The following is a 13711-nucleotide window of genomic DNA, read 5'->3' as shown; positions in this document are numbered from 1 at the left end:
TTGTTTAATACCTCAGTAAAGTTACCCCTGAGATCAGCTTATTTATTCACTTTTGTATCTGTGAGAAAAAAAATGTAGGGCAAACAATGTAAGTTTTAATCTACCTGTATGAGGATATGAAATGAACCCTCCTTTTTATGGTCCACAGTGACTCATGTTATAAGCCTAATTCAAGTGTCATGGGCCATATGCCAAAATTTCATTATTCATGTTATGCGGTTTAGACTAGAAACAGATGCATTTTCACTCCATTCTACTTTATCGATTCCTCTACACTGATTGAAAGTAAATTGGAGTTAAAATGCATGTTTCTAGCTTAAACTGCAGAATGTGAATCGTGAAATTTGGCACGCGGCCCGTGGAGTTTGAATTAGGCTTGCCCATTGAAAAGACACTCTCTTTGTCTCACATAAGGCAATGATACAATACAGTGTAGCAGACTGAATAAATGACTGAATTAATGATAATTCAGTTTGAAATCAGGGCGTTAAAATAGGCAGTAGTGTTGTGTGCCTGCATTACTATGAATGGCCAAACAAAAAGATCTAATGTACCGGTAGACTCTATTGACGGCTCAAATAAACTCCCTGAACAAATACCAAAGCATTCTCAACAGCATATCCAGATCTATTTTACCACCTTCAAACTTTAACGTGTTCACTCCCCCCCCCCCCCCCCCCAATTCCCTGTAAACAGGTCCAAGATCCCTATTGAAAACAATGGGTTTGGGTAAAACCATGGTGGTGAAAGGATTAAGTTGTTTGCATATCCTTAGACTGTGGCCATCACCCCTAAATGATTAAAATCCACTTTTGAACATTATTAACAATGTTTGCTGTGTATGGATGGATGAACAAGACATATTCACTTTGACTGAACTCAAAGGTCACCCAAACTAGAACCAATCATGTAACATGTGGCAAATGAAAAGGTAATGACACAGTCAATTCATAGAGTATAATGTTGTTTTTATTTAACAAACCGTAATGTGCTCGCTGAGGTCTGCATTTACATTTATAAGCCTTCATTACACAGACAGCATGTACAGGGTGTGAGATCAGACACATATCTACGACAAACACAGAATTTCTGCTCTACTGAATGTAAATTCAAGGAAACTTTGTGTTCACCGAACACTTCAAACATGACTCTTTCTGGTGACCATATTTCTAGTAACTTCATGGAAAACAGAATATTCAGAATGTAAGGATGGCACACTTTTTGCTGGTAGTGATATCATAGGTGAAAGCATACATGTCTGTCCCCAGGGGTGGGGGCAGGGGTAGGGGGTCTTGGTCTCAAAAAAGGTCTCTCGTTGGTATTGTTTATTATATTTTAATATGTCAGAGTATGATATTGCCAATAAAGATTAGTTTCTTCCCACAACGAGTGTCCCAGACTTATCTCTACACTTTTCCCTACGGTGATACTTCACAGTGATGTGGTAGTGGTACGACGTCATGGTGAGGTCAAAGGTCAGTTAATTCAATGCATACCATACACACTATAGGTAACAGATGGCTGCTCAGTGACAACAAAACTAATGGCCGTGTTGATAATCCTGTGTTCAATCACCAAGGAAACGACCATAAAGACGATGGAGATGATAATTCCCAGAATTCCGATGGCCAACGCGATGAAGGACAGGCGTCTGGCCGATCTGGAAGCATCCATTGCCCCTGCTGTATCGCCTTGCCATGTTCTCTTGTGAACCTAAAAGGAATCAATTGTATATGCTGTTGAATGACTTATAATAAGGCTATTGTTTTGGGAATTATACAAACAGAAAAAAAGTTAAAAGTTTAAATGTCCATGAATTGACTATGACACATTAGAATCAAGCATAACTGGCTGTATTTACGAAGGACACATTGCAGTTAGAATTGCTTTGTCAAGTAAATTGTACATGAATGAAAATCTTTTGCAAAAATGAGTAACTTAGTACTTATTGGCTACCATTAAATATAATAAAACCCTTGTTAAGACATTTACATTGCTCTGAACACACTAGAGGAGTTTTCAATGTGCTACAATCACTGTGAATTTAGGGAAATCATGACACAAGGACAAAAGTATAAAATTTGAAATAGTTGTGTCATCAAACACCGTAATCCTTGTTCCACAAAGTCAAAGCAAAAGTATGATATCTTTAAAGTAAGGTACTTGTATACTTACATCTCTTGCTTTCAGTATTGCAAATATTCCAACAGGCCAGAAACAGCACAGGGTTGTGAAGATTGCTAAACCCATGTAGTCATCTGGTGCTCTTGGCTGCTGTACAGCGACCCCAACGACAGGTTGTTGGACAGTCACCTGCAGTTAAGACATGACGACATGTTTTTACATGACAACATACATAGCACACACACACACACACACACATACATATACATATATATATATATATATATATATATATATATATATATATATATATATATATATATATATATATATATATATATATAAGAAACTGTAGGAATTCAGGTGATCCCAAGTGGAGCGTGGAGTGGGGTGAAGATAGAAGAAACTTGGGTTGAAACACACTACCACACCTGGTTGTTAGGTTCCAAACGTATTTATTATACCTCAAACACAACGTTTCGCTCTAAATTTAGAGCTTCTTCAGGTGTTTTCTACAATAAAATTACGAACATGAAAATTACAATGGTTGAATTGTGTAGGAAAATGAGCAATGTGGAGTTATAAGTGTGTGAAAATCTGGAATTTTTTAGTCTCTCTCCTGTCATTCATGTACATTTCCAGATTTTCACAGACTTATAACTCCACATTGCTCATTTTCCTACACAATTCAACCATTGTAATTTTCATGTTCGTACTTTTTATTGTAGAAAACACCTGAAGAAGCTCTAAATTTAGAGCGAAAGGTTGTGTTTGAGGTATAATAAATACGTTTGGAACCTAACAACCAGGTGTGGTAGTGTGTTTCAACCCAAGTTTCTTATATATATATATATATATATATATATATATTCAACCCAAGTTTCTTATATATATATATATATTATATATATATATATATATATATATATATATATATATATATATATATATATATATATATATATATATATATATGTAAGTTAGTGTGTGTGTGTGTGTGTGTATCATAAATGGTGAAATTTGGGAAGAACACTCGAAAGAATTATATATTCAAATCAGTTGAGCCTGTGAACCAAATAATGCATTCATGTCTTTACACTACATGTTAACAGTTATCATTCACTGGTAATATGTCAATGTGACATGGTGTTGGCAAAGTTACCTTGTATTATAAAATCAACAGTGCAGAGACGAGAGTGTGATGTCAAAGGAGTAGGTTTTTCTTTCATGAAGAAAATTAGAGAAAATACTGCAAATAGTTACAGCTACTGTGTCTTGAACAATATTGAAGTTTTGTCTTGTTTGGCAGTAATATTCCACTTACCATTGACGGCATGGTGTTGTGTGTAGGTATTGGGTAGGATAACGATGGATTCACATTAACTGTTTCATCCTGAGAATACGAGGCTGCCAATGGGAGCCGATCATATCCATTACCTAGATAATGGGAAAATATACAAGTCTTCACAAAATTGCTTTCCCATAATTATATATCTATTTACTGACTACAACGAATCGTAACTCTGATAACTAACCATCACTACTTAACAATTTATGATATTCTTCAATACAATATAATGGATGTAGTTAATAGTACGCAATTACACTTGACTGTATGTGTGATGGTGTTGTATGTTGTATGTATCTTAGGGGGCAAGCTTGCCTCGCACTACAATTCAGTGGGATCTTAGGGAGCATGCATGCCTCGCACCAATTTTTGTCACGGAGAAAATAAGGTCATGTGCATTGCTCATACTGTGGTAGAAGTTTCTACTTTTCTATGCATACCACACGGCGGCCGCTATATATATCGAAACACACGGAACTGTGGGCTGGTGCATCATTGGAGTTGAGCATTGGACAAGGTTTTCTTAAAGTTTGAGAAGACCCTATGGTGCTTAAAAAGATTCTGGTAAAAGATGCACTGTCGTCAGTAACTGATTTGGAAAAAAGATTCTTCAACACTAATATAAGCAAATGAGATTCAGTATACGTATTCAAATATATTAATATTACTTTGATAGTTTAATTTCAATGAGAATTAGACATGTTTCTCGCCACGGACTTCTCATTGTGGCCCTTACATGTATATTGTTCGCAGGGTTACTCTAGGTAGAGTTAGAACTAGACATCTTTCTCTACTCGTTGCTACTCTTTGAAGAGTAGCTGTGACATCGTATAGTATGTGACTGGTGAGTTTCAAGTTTCAAACAAAGGAAGCAACCCTTTCTATGCTTATTCTGTAGTCTACACTATGCTACAGGATTTCTATCAGCTGCTTGGATTTTTGGTGTGTGCGAACACAAGCTGATACTACTGTCATGAAGGCAAAAGAATGGACAGAGGGTAGGGGGAGGGGGTGCTGGTTGGCATTCAAATCTGTCAACAGTCGCTGAGCCATAGGGTCCTCGATCTCCGATGATGATGATGATGATAAAATATTTAAAATATGAAGAAAAATAAAACTATATTTGGGCTCAGTAAATTTGTTACTGTTATTATTGTTGTTGCCGTTGTTGATAGTATTTGCAGAAAAGAACAGAGTATGCGCGGGGTCGTTTAAATCTGGAATGTAAGAGACGACCGGATGCACTGAAATACCAGCTGATTTCTCGACTTTTCATCGGTAAGAGGTAAAAATGTTTGAGTATGATTGAGAAGGACTAATGTGCTTTGACCCTACGTGAAATTTTATCGCTTTCAATGCTTGCTAGGTGCAATTTTGGCGATTGGAAAAAAAATGTGTGGCAATGAAGTGACATCCCTTGGGTAAAGTTAGGTTGTGTTGAATTTTGCAACGCCAGGGGTGAGCAAATCCATTTTGAATCCAGTGGTCCCCGGACCAGTAGCAAAACAATTCAGTGGTCCTGCAACTTGGTCTGGTGGTCCTCCTTTCCCCCATTTTTTTTGTAAATTGTAATAAATAAAATCACGAGCATAATCAACATTCGCTTTAATTTCAATAAAAATCAGGCGTAGTGATGTTGGGGTGATGTATTTCTATTGTCCTGATGCGCGTTGCGCTTCCGTTACACTGTTTATTCGCGAAAGAGATTATCGCAACTTGGTCTAACATTAGCATAAATGATGACACCATTTTTACCTAACATGCAATGAACTAAAGGACAATTCGCATGCGTACATAGGCTGTGTTTCGTATTTACACGTGCTGGTTGCGTTTGACTGGACTACACTTGCAGTCAACACCAATGTAATCATTACGACCATGATTTCATTTCTCTTGATGACAAGACATCGATTTCAACACCATTTCAGAGGAACAGAGTGAAGAGGTCTAAAGTGTTCCGATTGTATAACTTTAAGTTTAAGTTAAAACGAAGTTCACATGCCCCGTCCGTGAAAACGAGTGCATAAGTGCATGGAGCCAGCGGTTTTCGAGGACATAGGACATCGAAACAAAAATGACCTTTCTTAAATGTAAATTTTCCTATTCGTAGCGGCATTGTTTTACAGCTACCGGGAGATCTGTGTGACACATCAAGCACATGGCTCGATAGGGCTTCATGACACGCCAGAAAAATCGCAATGGGGTTTGAATCAAAACAATATTTTTCACGTAAAATTCCTGCCAATGGATACGTTTGATCACAATGGCGTCGTCAGTTTATTTTAAATAGTGTTACAAGTACCAAATCCAGAAAATCTACCTTAAAATACCATGTAGTACGCAAGGCACAGCGATCAGAAAAGATTTCAAAGAATCGATCATCGACTCTGCGAGGGTCGCAAAAAAAAATGGCGTTCGGCCGAGTTTGGGTCATCTGCTTTTCTATCCTTCCTTTATACTTTAATTTGCTGTTATTGAATCGCTAAAATAAGTTGAAATTGCTTTCAATCAGATAAATAGGTCCCAATCGAACTTATTTGACCAGTCATCAAAACGAAAAACCATGAATATTTCACACAACGAGAATACAGATCGTCAGTGGACGCCATTTTCTAAATTGCGGAGCAAAGCATTACACAATAAACTATCAGTTTGCGTCTCATTATAAACCTTTATTCAAAAACTGGGTTCGTCAGTTTAATTTTACGTATACTTAATCACAAGAACAGACATCAGAATGAAACAGACCGTCATACTTTTGCAGTGTAGAGCGAACAAAAATTCATGTTCTCCTGACACATTATGAAAGACGCAATTCAATGAAAATGACCTAAACGCGATAGCGTATAAATCAAACGCCGATTTAGCGCTGAAAATCGATTAGGAATAAAAAGATCACCCACTTTCCTTATCAAGAAATATTGCTTATTGAGAATACACTGACGTTTCAAAGTAGCTGTATACTTTACGGCCGATTCAGGCTAGTTTCTTCGTCAAAGACGACACCACCGTACCCACTCTTTGAGGGGACGCTACAGCTGGTGTGACGTCATCAACAGCGAACGCCAGCGCAACGCGCATCCTACCAGCTAATCCCCTCGTTCGCACATTTTGACAATAGCGTTTCCCGACCGATTGGTGGAGGGACTGTGTTTCCACATTGTCGCTGGACTATTTTGCCAGCTGTTTTCTGACAAAATCATATCTCAAATGATTAGCTATAGTCATTCAAAGAACCTGCTCTTTATGCAGAACAAAGTTGACTCAATGCAGCAGACGATCGACCACTGCTGTGTGAGCTCTATTCAATTACTGTACTGTCTATAGAAACAGCATGATCGGCAACTACAAGTCAATTCAGCAATACTGGGTACCCCTATTGACCCTGTTGCGTGAAAGATGATGTAAGTGGCAGTGGAAGTCACCTGATACCAAATACGACCCGAGAATGATGGCAGTGCAGGACTGGCAACGTTGTGTACACGCTTGCGGGTATCGGATTGCGCACTTTGCTATCTTTTTGTATCTGTTATTTTTTGATTATCTACTGGTCCGTCGGACCAGACAAAGTGAAAAACTAATGGTCCGCGGCAAAAAATCGATGGTCCCGGACCTCGGACCACTGGATTTGCTCACCCCTGAACGCATATTTTGTTCTTTTCTGCACATACTATCAACAATGACAACAATAATAATAATAACAACAACAACAACAAATTTAAAATATATTTTTATTTTTCTTCATTTTTAAATATTTAATCATCATCATCATCATCATCATCGGAGATCAAGGACCCTATGGCTCAACTGTGCTTTCTGTGCAGGAAATGCTGACGTAGCCAGCATTGGAAGTTTCATTACGAATAGGTCCATGCAATTACGTAACGTAAGTTTGGGTACGTATGGTGTTTTCCCCCAACGACTGAGAGTCGATGGCTCCAGTGCGAGTGCCTTTTGGCACGAGCTTATTCCGCGCATGGAGGTAGAACCATGTTCCGAGCTTAATGCTCAAGCTGCACAGATATCTCACAATTATTCTGTAAGTGAAGGACACATGCGGCCGTCGAGAGTCAATTGAAGCATAGGCAGACGTACAGTGTACTGCCACGATGAAACCAGCGTAATACGCAACACAAGACATTTCTACAGATACTAGCCCTAATTTGCTGAGCATCGACGTGTACACCCATTCACAAGCGACTGCAGTAGGCCCTATCTCCCGGGTAGTATCGTTTTCACATTGTTCTTCCATTAGTATATTGAGAACGCTTTTCCAATACTATATTCACAATCAACATTCTGAAGGCATGGGTGTCTTTCATCGAGCATCATGGCCGCTCGACGCAGCCACGGAATAACATGCATATCGCCTGCCCGCCAAGTGGCATCGACCACGCAACGTAGACAAAATGGTGCCACTGCACTCAACACTGTGATGTGATTTGCGAATATAACTTTCATATTGCAGGATATTTACCTTTCCTATCCATGGCTTCTTCTGTAAAAAGCAAGTATAAATATACAGAGCACGGACGTCGAATAGGAGTCGGTACGCTGCGCGCTGCCTGCTAGATGATAATGCTGACACTCAACAACATCGTCCCTGTATCATCATTTTCCAGCACATCGGATGTGACGTCACAATTCGCGGAAATTTCATAGGAGGAATTTCCGATTACATGTAAAATGCTGACATTGCAGTTAACACTGACTTGCACATCAAGTTGCCAGAAAGTAGATTGTAACGCTTACACTGAAAATTCCATCGCCCAGCTCAGGCGACTTGTTATAACATGTCAAGAAGGTAGTTGGTCATCAAAAGGTCAACTTCGCCTCGGAGGAGTTGACCTTTTGATGACCCGGAGAGACGCAACCTACCCAGCTGCAGACAGCAGCGTTTCTACAAGTGGGGCATCTTCAAATCACATAGGCCCTACATGTAAAGGCGAACGTGACATATTCGATTCAGACATGTTTTTTTTTGTTGTTTATTTTTTTTGCGATGGGACGATATACTTAGTGATTCGCGGAAGGCGACGCGGGGCGGGAAGGGGATTCGATCCTAAAAGTTGGAACGCTGCCTTGCAGTTTAAAATAAAATGCACAAACTGTGCAGCAATCCTTTGAATCTGAGGGTGGGGTGCTTCAAAAGTCCACGTCCTTGGCTCGTGGATTAATCGAAATCGCTTTTATTTTCCAAAAATAATCGTTGAATAGTGTTAATTCGGGAGTCATAAGTTGTTACAGAATAATCAATCAATCAATCAATCAATCAATCTTTATTTACTCGACACATACTAACAGAGAGTATGGTATGGTACATCAAGATGTGTTACAAATGTAAGTGAACAATACAGAGAAAGAAAAACAACCATTCATCTCTGTAATACGAAAACATGCAATAATTACATTCATTGGAGCTGCTTCAGCTCAGTATAAACATGTGCTCTTTAAGAAAACAGTAAAAGTCTGAACAACAAATGAACAAAAGTTACCAGGACATTTTTCAGCCCGGAGCTGCTGGAGGGTTCAGCATACATTTGTATTCTTTAGAAATACAGCTAGATCAAGAACATTTTGTTCCATTAACTTTTTAACAACTTCTTCTTTTTCTAAGAGACTATAACATTTACAAAAATCTGTACCACTACTTTGTCCCAATAAAATTCTTTCTGAAGTATGATTTTTACATGAAAATAATAAATGAAACTCATCATCAATTTCATTATAATCACATCTCTGACAGATTCTTTCATTCAAAGGTAATCTAGGTTTACTTTTTCTTCCCATTTCAATACCCAAGTTATGGTCACTCAATCTGAATTTGGACAAATGTTTACGGAGTGTAAAGTCAGACAAGCATTCTAAGTAATTTTCGAAGACAAACTGAGTTTTGAAAATTCTATATGTACGTAATTTGTTACCATTTCCATTTTTTCTTACATCATCAAACAGATTTCTCCTCCATGAACCCAAATATTCACTTGTAAGATTTTCTTTTATTTTCTTCTTCAGTTGACAATAAACACCCGCTCATTTATTTTGGTTTTGCTCATTTTAAGAAATCTAAAAATGAACAATGTCAAGACCAATTTTTGGCGAATTAGAAGGGAAAAACAAAACTTGGACATGTGAAAACTTGTGTTTCTTACCATGGAAGAGAATAGTCTCCTTTTTCAACTGCAAAAATTAAAATGTCTGAAAACATAGCATTAAACTTCATTTTGAGGATGGCAATTCAGTAAATCTTTCAATTTCAAGTTTTTTCCATAAGTAGAATAGTTTACATAAAAATTATAGTTTTTGAAATACCTGTCTCAAGTCATGACTTTTTTATAACCTAAAATCAAGGTTGGAAGGCATCTTCTCTATGGAGCATTTTTCATCATTGAATTTATAAAACCTTAATATAAAAATCTACAAATGGAGAAGAAAATTGCTCAATTATAACGTTGGGCAGTATCTAGTATGCCGAGGTTAAAAAAAATGATTCCAGTGTGGTTCATTCTTTAATTTTATAAAAATGTATGAAAATGTTTCTCATTTTAGGATAATATGTGTAGTAAAATGAAATAATGCACATCAACAATCATTTTTAAATTAGCCATAGGTTTTTATTTAAAACATGCACACTCCATAAAAATATTCCACATAATTTATTTTGATTGCATTCAAAATCAAAATAAAATGTAAACCATCAACAGGTAGCCTTTAGTAAAATGTTTTCAGGCGAAAGCAACTGACTCAAGAGTCTAGCCATTGGAACACTGTCAACTGGTAGCCTTTAGTAAAATGTTTTCAGGCGAAAACAACTGACTCAAGAGTCTAGCCATAGGAACACTGTCAACTGGTAGCCTTTAGTAAAATGTTTTCAGGCGAAAGCAACTGACTCAAGAGTCTAGCCATTGGAACACTGTCAACTGGTAGCCTTAAGTAAAATGTTTTCAGGCGAAAGCAACTGACTCAAGAGTCTAGCCATTGGAACACTGTCAACTGGTAGCCTTTAGTAAAATGTTTTCAGGCGAAAGCAACTGACTCAAGAGTCTAGCCATTGGAACACTGTCAACTGGTAGCCTTTAGTAAAATGTTTTCAGGCGAAAGCAACTGACTCAAGAGTCTAGCCATTGGAACACTGTCAACTGGTAGCCTTTAGTAAAATGTTTTCAGGCGAAAACAACTGACTCAAGAGTCTAGCCATTGGAACACTGTCAACTGGTAGCCTTTAGTAAAATGTTTTCAGGCGAAAGCAACTGACTCAAGAGTCTAGCCATTGGAACACTGTCAACTGGTAGCCTTTAGTAAAATGTTTTCAGGCGAAAGCAACTGACTCAAGAGTCTAGCCATTGGAACACTGTCAACTGGTAGCCTTTAGTAAAATGTTTTCAGGCGAAAGCAACTGACTCAAGAGTCTAGCCATTGGAACACTGTCAACTGGTAGCCTTTAGTAAAATGTTTTCAGGCGAAAGCAACTGACTCAAGAGTCTAGCCATTGGAACACTGTCAACTGGTAGCCTTTAGTAAAATGTTTTCAGGCGAAAGCAACTGACTCAAGAGTCTAGCCATTGGAACACTGTCAACTGGTAGCCTTTAGTAAAATGTTTTCAGGCGAAAGCAACTGACTCAAGCGTCTAGCCATTGGAACACTGTCAACTGGTAGCCTTTAGTAAAATGTTTTTCAGGCGAAAGCAACTGACTCAAGAGTCTAGCCATTGGAACACTGTCAACTGGTAGCCTTTAGTAAAATGTTTTCAGGCGAAAGCAACTGACTCAAGAGTCTAGCCATTGGAACACTGTCAACTGGTAGCCTTTAGTAAAATGTTTTCAGGCGAAAGCAACTGACTCAAGCGTCTAGCAATTTGAACAGTCAACTGGTAGCCTTTAGTAAAATGTTTTCAGGCGAAAGCAACTGACTCAAGAGTCTAGCCATTGGAACACTGTCAACTGGTAGCCTTTAGTAAAATGTTTTCAGGCGAAAGCAACTGACTCAAGCGTCTAGCAATTTGAACAGTCAACTGGTAGCCTTTAGTAAAATGTTTTCAGGAGAAAGCGACAAACTGAAAGTCTAGAATTATTGAATTGTCAACTGCTACCCTTTAACCCTTTGAGCACCAAAGTAAATTTCTGTCGCCTTTATAAAATATATCCTAGTCAATTTGTTTTAAGATTTAGGCAAAAATTTTGATAAAAAACTGTAGCTAGTAAATAAGACTGACCACAGGGGCTCTGTAAGCCATGATCATGGTACAGTGTTAATTACTGTAATGTATGCAGTATGCAGTGCGCCCTCTATTGTGAACCGTTGTTGGATTTTGCCTTGACCTTCACACTGTTGCACACTAAACGTCTTATGAGGTCATCGTGTGGCATGCCAGAGGTTACCGTGGAGTGCACTTTATATACTGAATACATAGTTAACACTTTACCGTCAATCCTGACTTACAGAGCTAGGTAACAGGCTGAGAGAAGTGAACAAGGGAAAGGCTGGTACACAACGAAATAGGTTTATATTCTTTATTATCTGTTCATTGGCCATTGACAAGCCCCTGTGGACTGAAATAGCAGATGACAGTCTCTAATGACACTGGGTAGTTTGGTTGGGTAGGTATGACTTATGGTCATTTCTCATAATTCAGAACAGTATTGAAACTAGTCTTTCATTTGTCTCAGTCTTTCATTTGTCTCATTTCAAATTTATTACACATCACTTTCCTTAAATTAAAAATACCGTCAAGGACAGTGTGCTCACATTCGGTTTGAATTGGTAAATTCAAGAAATATTTAAACCAGAAAAACAAGAATGACAAAAGCAAATAAGGTCAGCAACTTAGGTACTGGAGGTCATCTTAGGAACATGCATATCAACTTCTATAGCAATGGGACAAGCAGATCCTACATACATAAAGCAAATGTCAACAAAAAAATTAGCCAGAGAAGCTTGACAAACAGAAAAGGTGGGAGATTGGGGAAAAAATAAAGAGTGGGAAAAATGTACAAGGGATCTGTAAAAAGTAATGCTACCTAATCAATCTTCTAGCCCTTACCCCCTCCTGAATATCAAATGTTCCACCCCTTACATAAGACCAGCTGGCGGGAAATGTATTTACAACCTTGGGGATGCTTTAATTAATGCTATGAGTGCTATCATTCGAATATAAACAACACTTAAATCAGTTACAGATAGTGGAATGCCTTCCACTGTGGGGGGGGATTACGACATCTGGAATTATCCTGGATCCAAATTTCTCATCAGTTCTTGTGTGTCTTACATGCAAAAGTTGTAAAAATTGGTTCGCAATGAAAAATTTACCTCAGCTTTGTTTTCTGGATCAAATTTTACTACAAATTGATATTAAATATGACAAAATTATGTTCACAGCCTTCAAAACTCTCTCACAACATATCCTGGGTTGTGTAGGTCATTAAGGTCACGAACTGTTAAAATTACCTAAAATATAAACATTTGGGGGTTTCCCAACACTTTGACCAGAAATTTATCTAATAACATACCTCAGGACTTCTGTACCAAATTACAAAGCTATCAAACAAGTAATTTTGAGAACAAGTTTTCTTGACCAAAAATGACAAAATTGTCTTAAAAATACAACTTTGTATATTTCAAAACAATTTCCACATATCTAACTATTGTCATCCCTGGACATCTGTACACCAAATATAAACGCTGTCCGTCCAGGGGCTTTAAAAAGAAATATTTTTGAAGATTTTTTGACCAAAAATGACAAAAATTGCCCCAAAACAGTAATATTTCCAATTTTGTCGTAATTTCAACAATTAGAAGGGTAACACCCTTGCAAACATCCAATCAAAATTTGAGAGCAATCAGGCTAGCGGTTTCAGAGAAGAATAAGTTTTACTTAAAAAACGAAATTCAAGATATCTTCACAATATTCATAAAACTGATTTTGATCAATCTGAGGAACCTGTATACTAAATATCAAAGCTATCAGATTAGTAGTTTTTGAATAAAAAAATTTTTGACCAAAATTCGGAAAATTGCCCCAAAATTACAAATATGAAAATTTCAATTAAATTTGTATAAAATTGACTGAGGTTATCCTGAGGAACATGTATACCAACTTTCAAAGCAATCAGATGAGTGTTTTCAGAGAAAAACATTTTTTGACTAAAAGCTGAAAAAATACCCCAAAAATAGAAACATGCAAATTTCATCCCAAATATTAAAGACCTAATTAAAATACCTGAAGGAACCTGCACACCAAG

General features: G+C 37.6%; 1 protein-coding gene across 2 annotated transcripts in view; it reads right to left on the bottom strand.

Annotated features, from left to right (window-relative positions):
* Positions 1-947: 947 nt before the first annotated feature.
* The window catches only part of LOC139137396 (proline-rich transmembrane protein 1-like), a 55740-nt gene continuing 42976 nt past the window's right edge, over positions 948-13711 (bottom strand). Inside the window, exons 1-4 of one of the 2 annotated variants that reach the window (XM_070705455.1) lie at positions 7950-8262; positions 3449-3561; positions 2176-2313; positions 948-1713 (exon numbers count right to left, since the gene is read on the bottom strand). In XM_070705455.1, the coding sequence (XP_070561556.1) occupies positions 1486-1713; positions 2176-2313; positions 3449-3561; positions 7950-7962 (492 nt within the window). In that variant the 5' untranslated portion in view covers positions 7963-8262 and the 3' untranslated portion in view covers positions 948-1485. Of the gene's footprint in view, positions 1714-2175; positions 2314-3448; positions 3562-7949; positions 8263-13711 lie in introns of those variants that run through there. The other variant, XM_070705465.1, reaches the window with a different exon arrangement.

Source organism: Ptychodera flava, chromosome 1, assembly GCF_041260155.1.
Source record: "Ptychodera flava strain L36383 chromosome 1, AS_Pfla_20210202, whole genome shotgun sequence".
In the NCBI taxonomy this organism is placed as follows: Eukaryota; Metazoa; Hemichordata; class Enteropneusta; family Ptychoderidae; genus Ptychodera; species Ptychodera flava.
The sequence above is the reverse complement of the archived record's forward strand: the minus strand, read 5'-3'. Positions and strand labels throughout refer to the sequence as shown.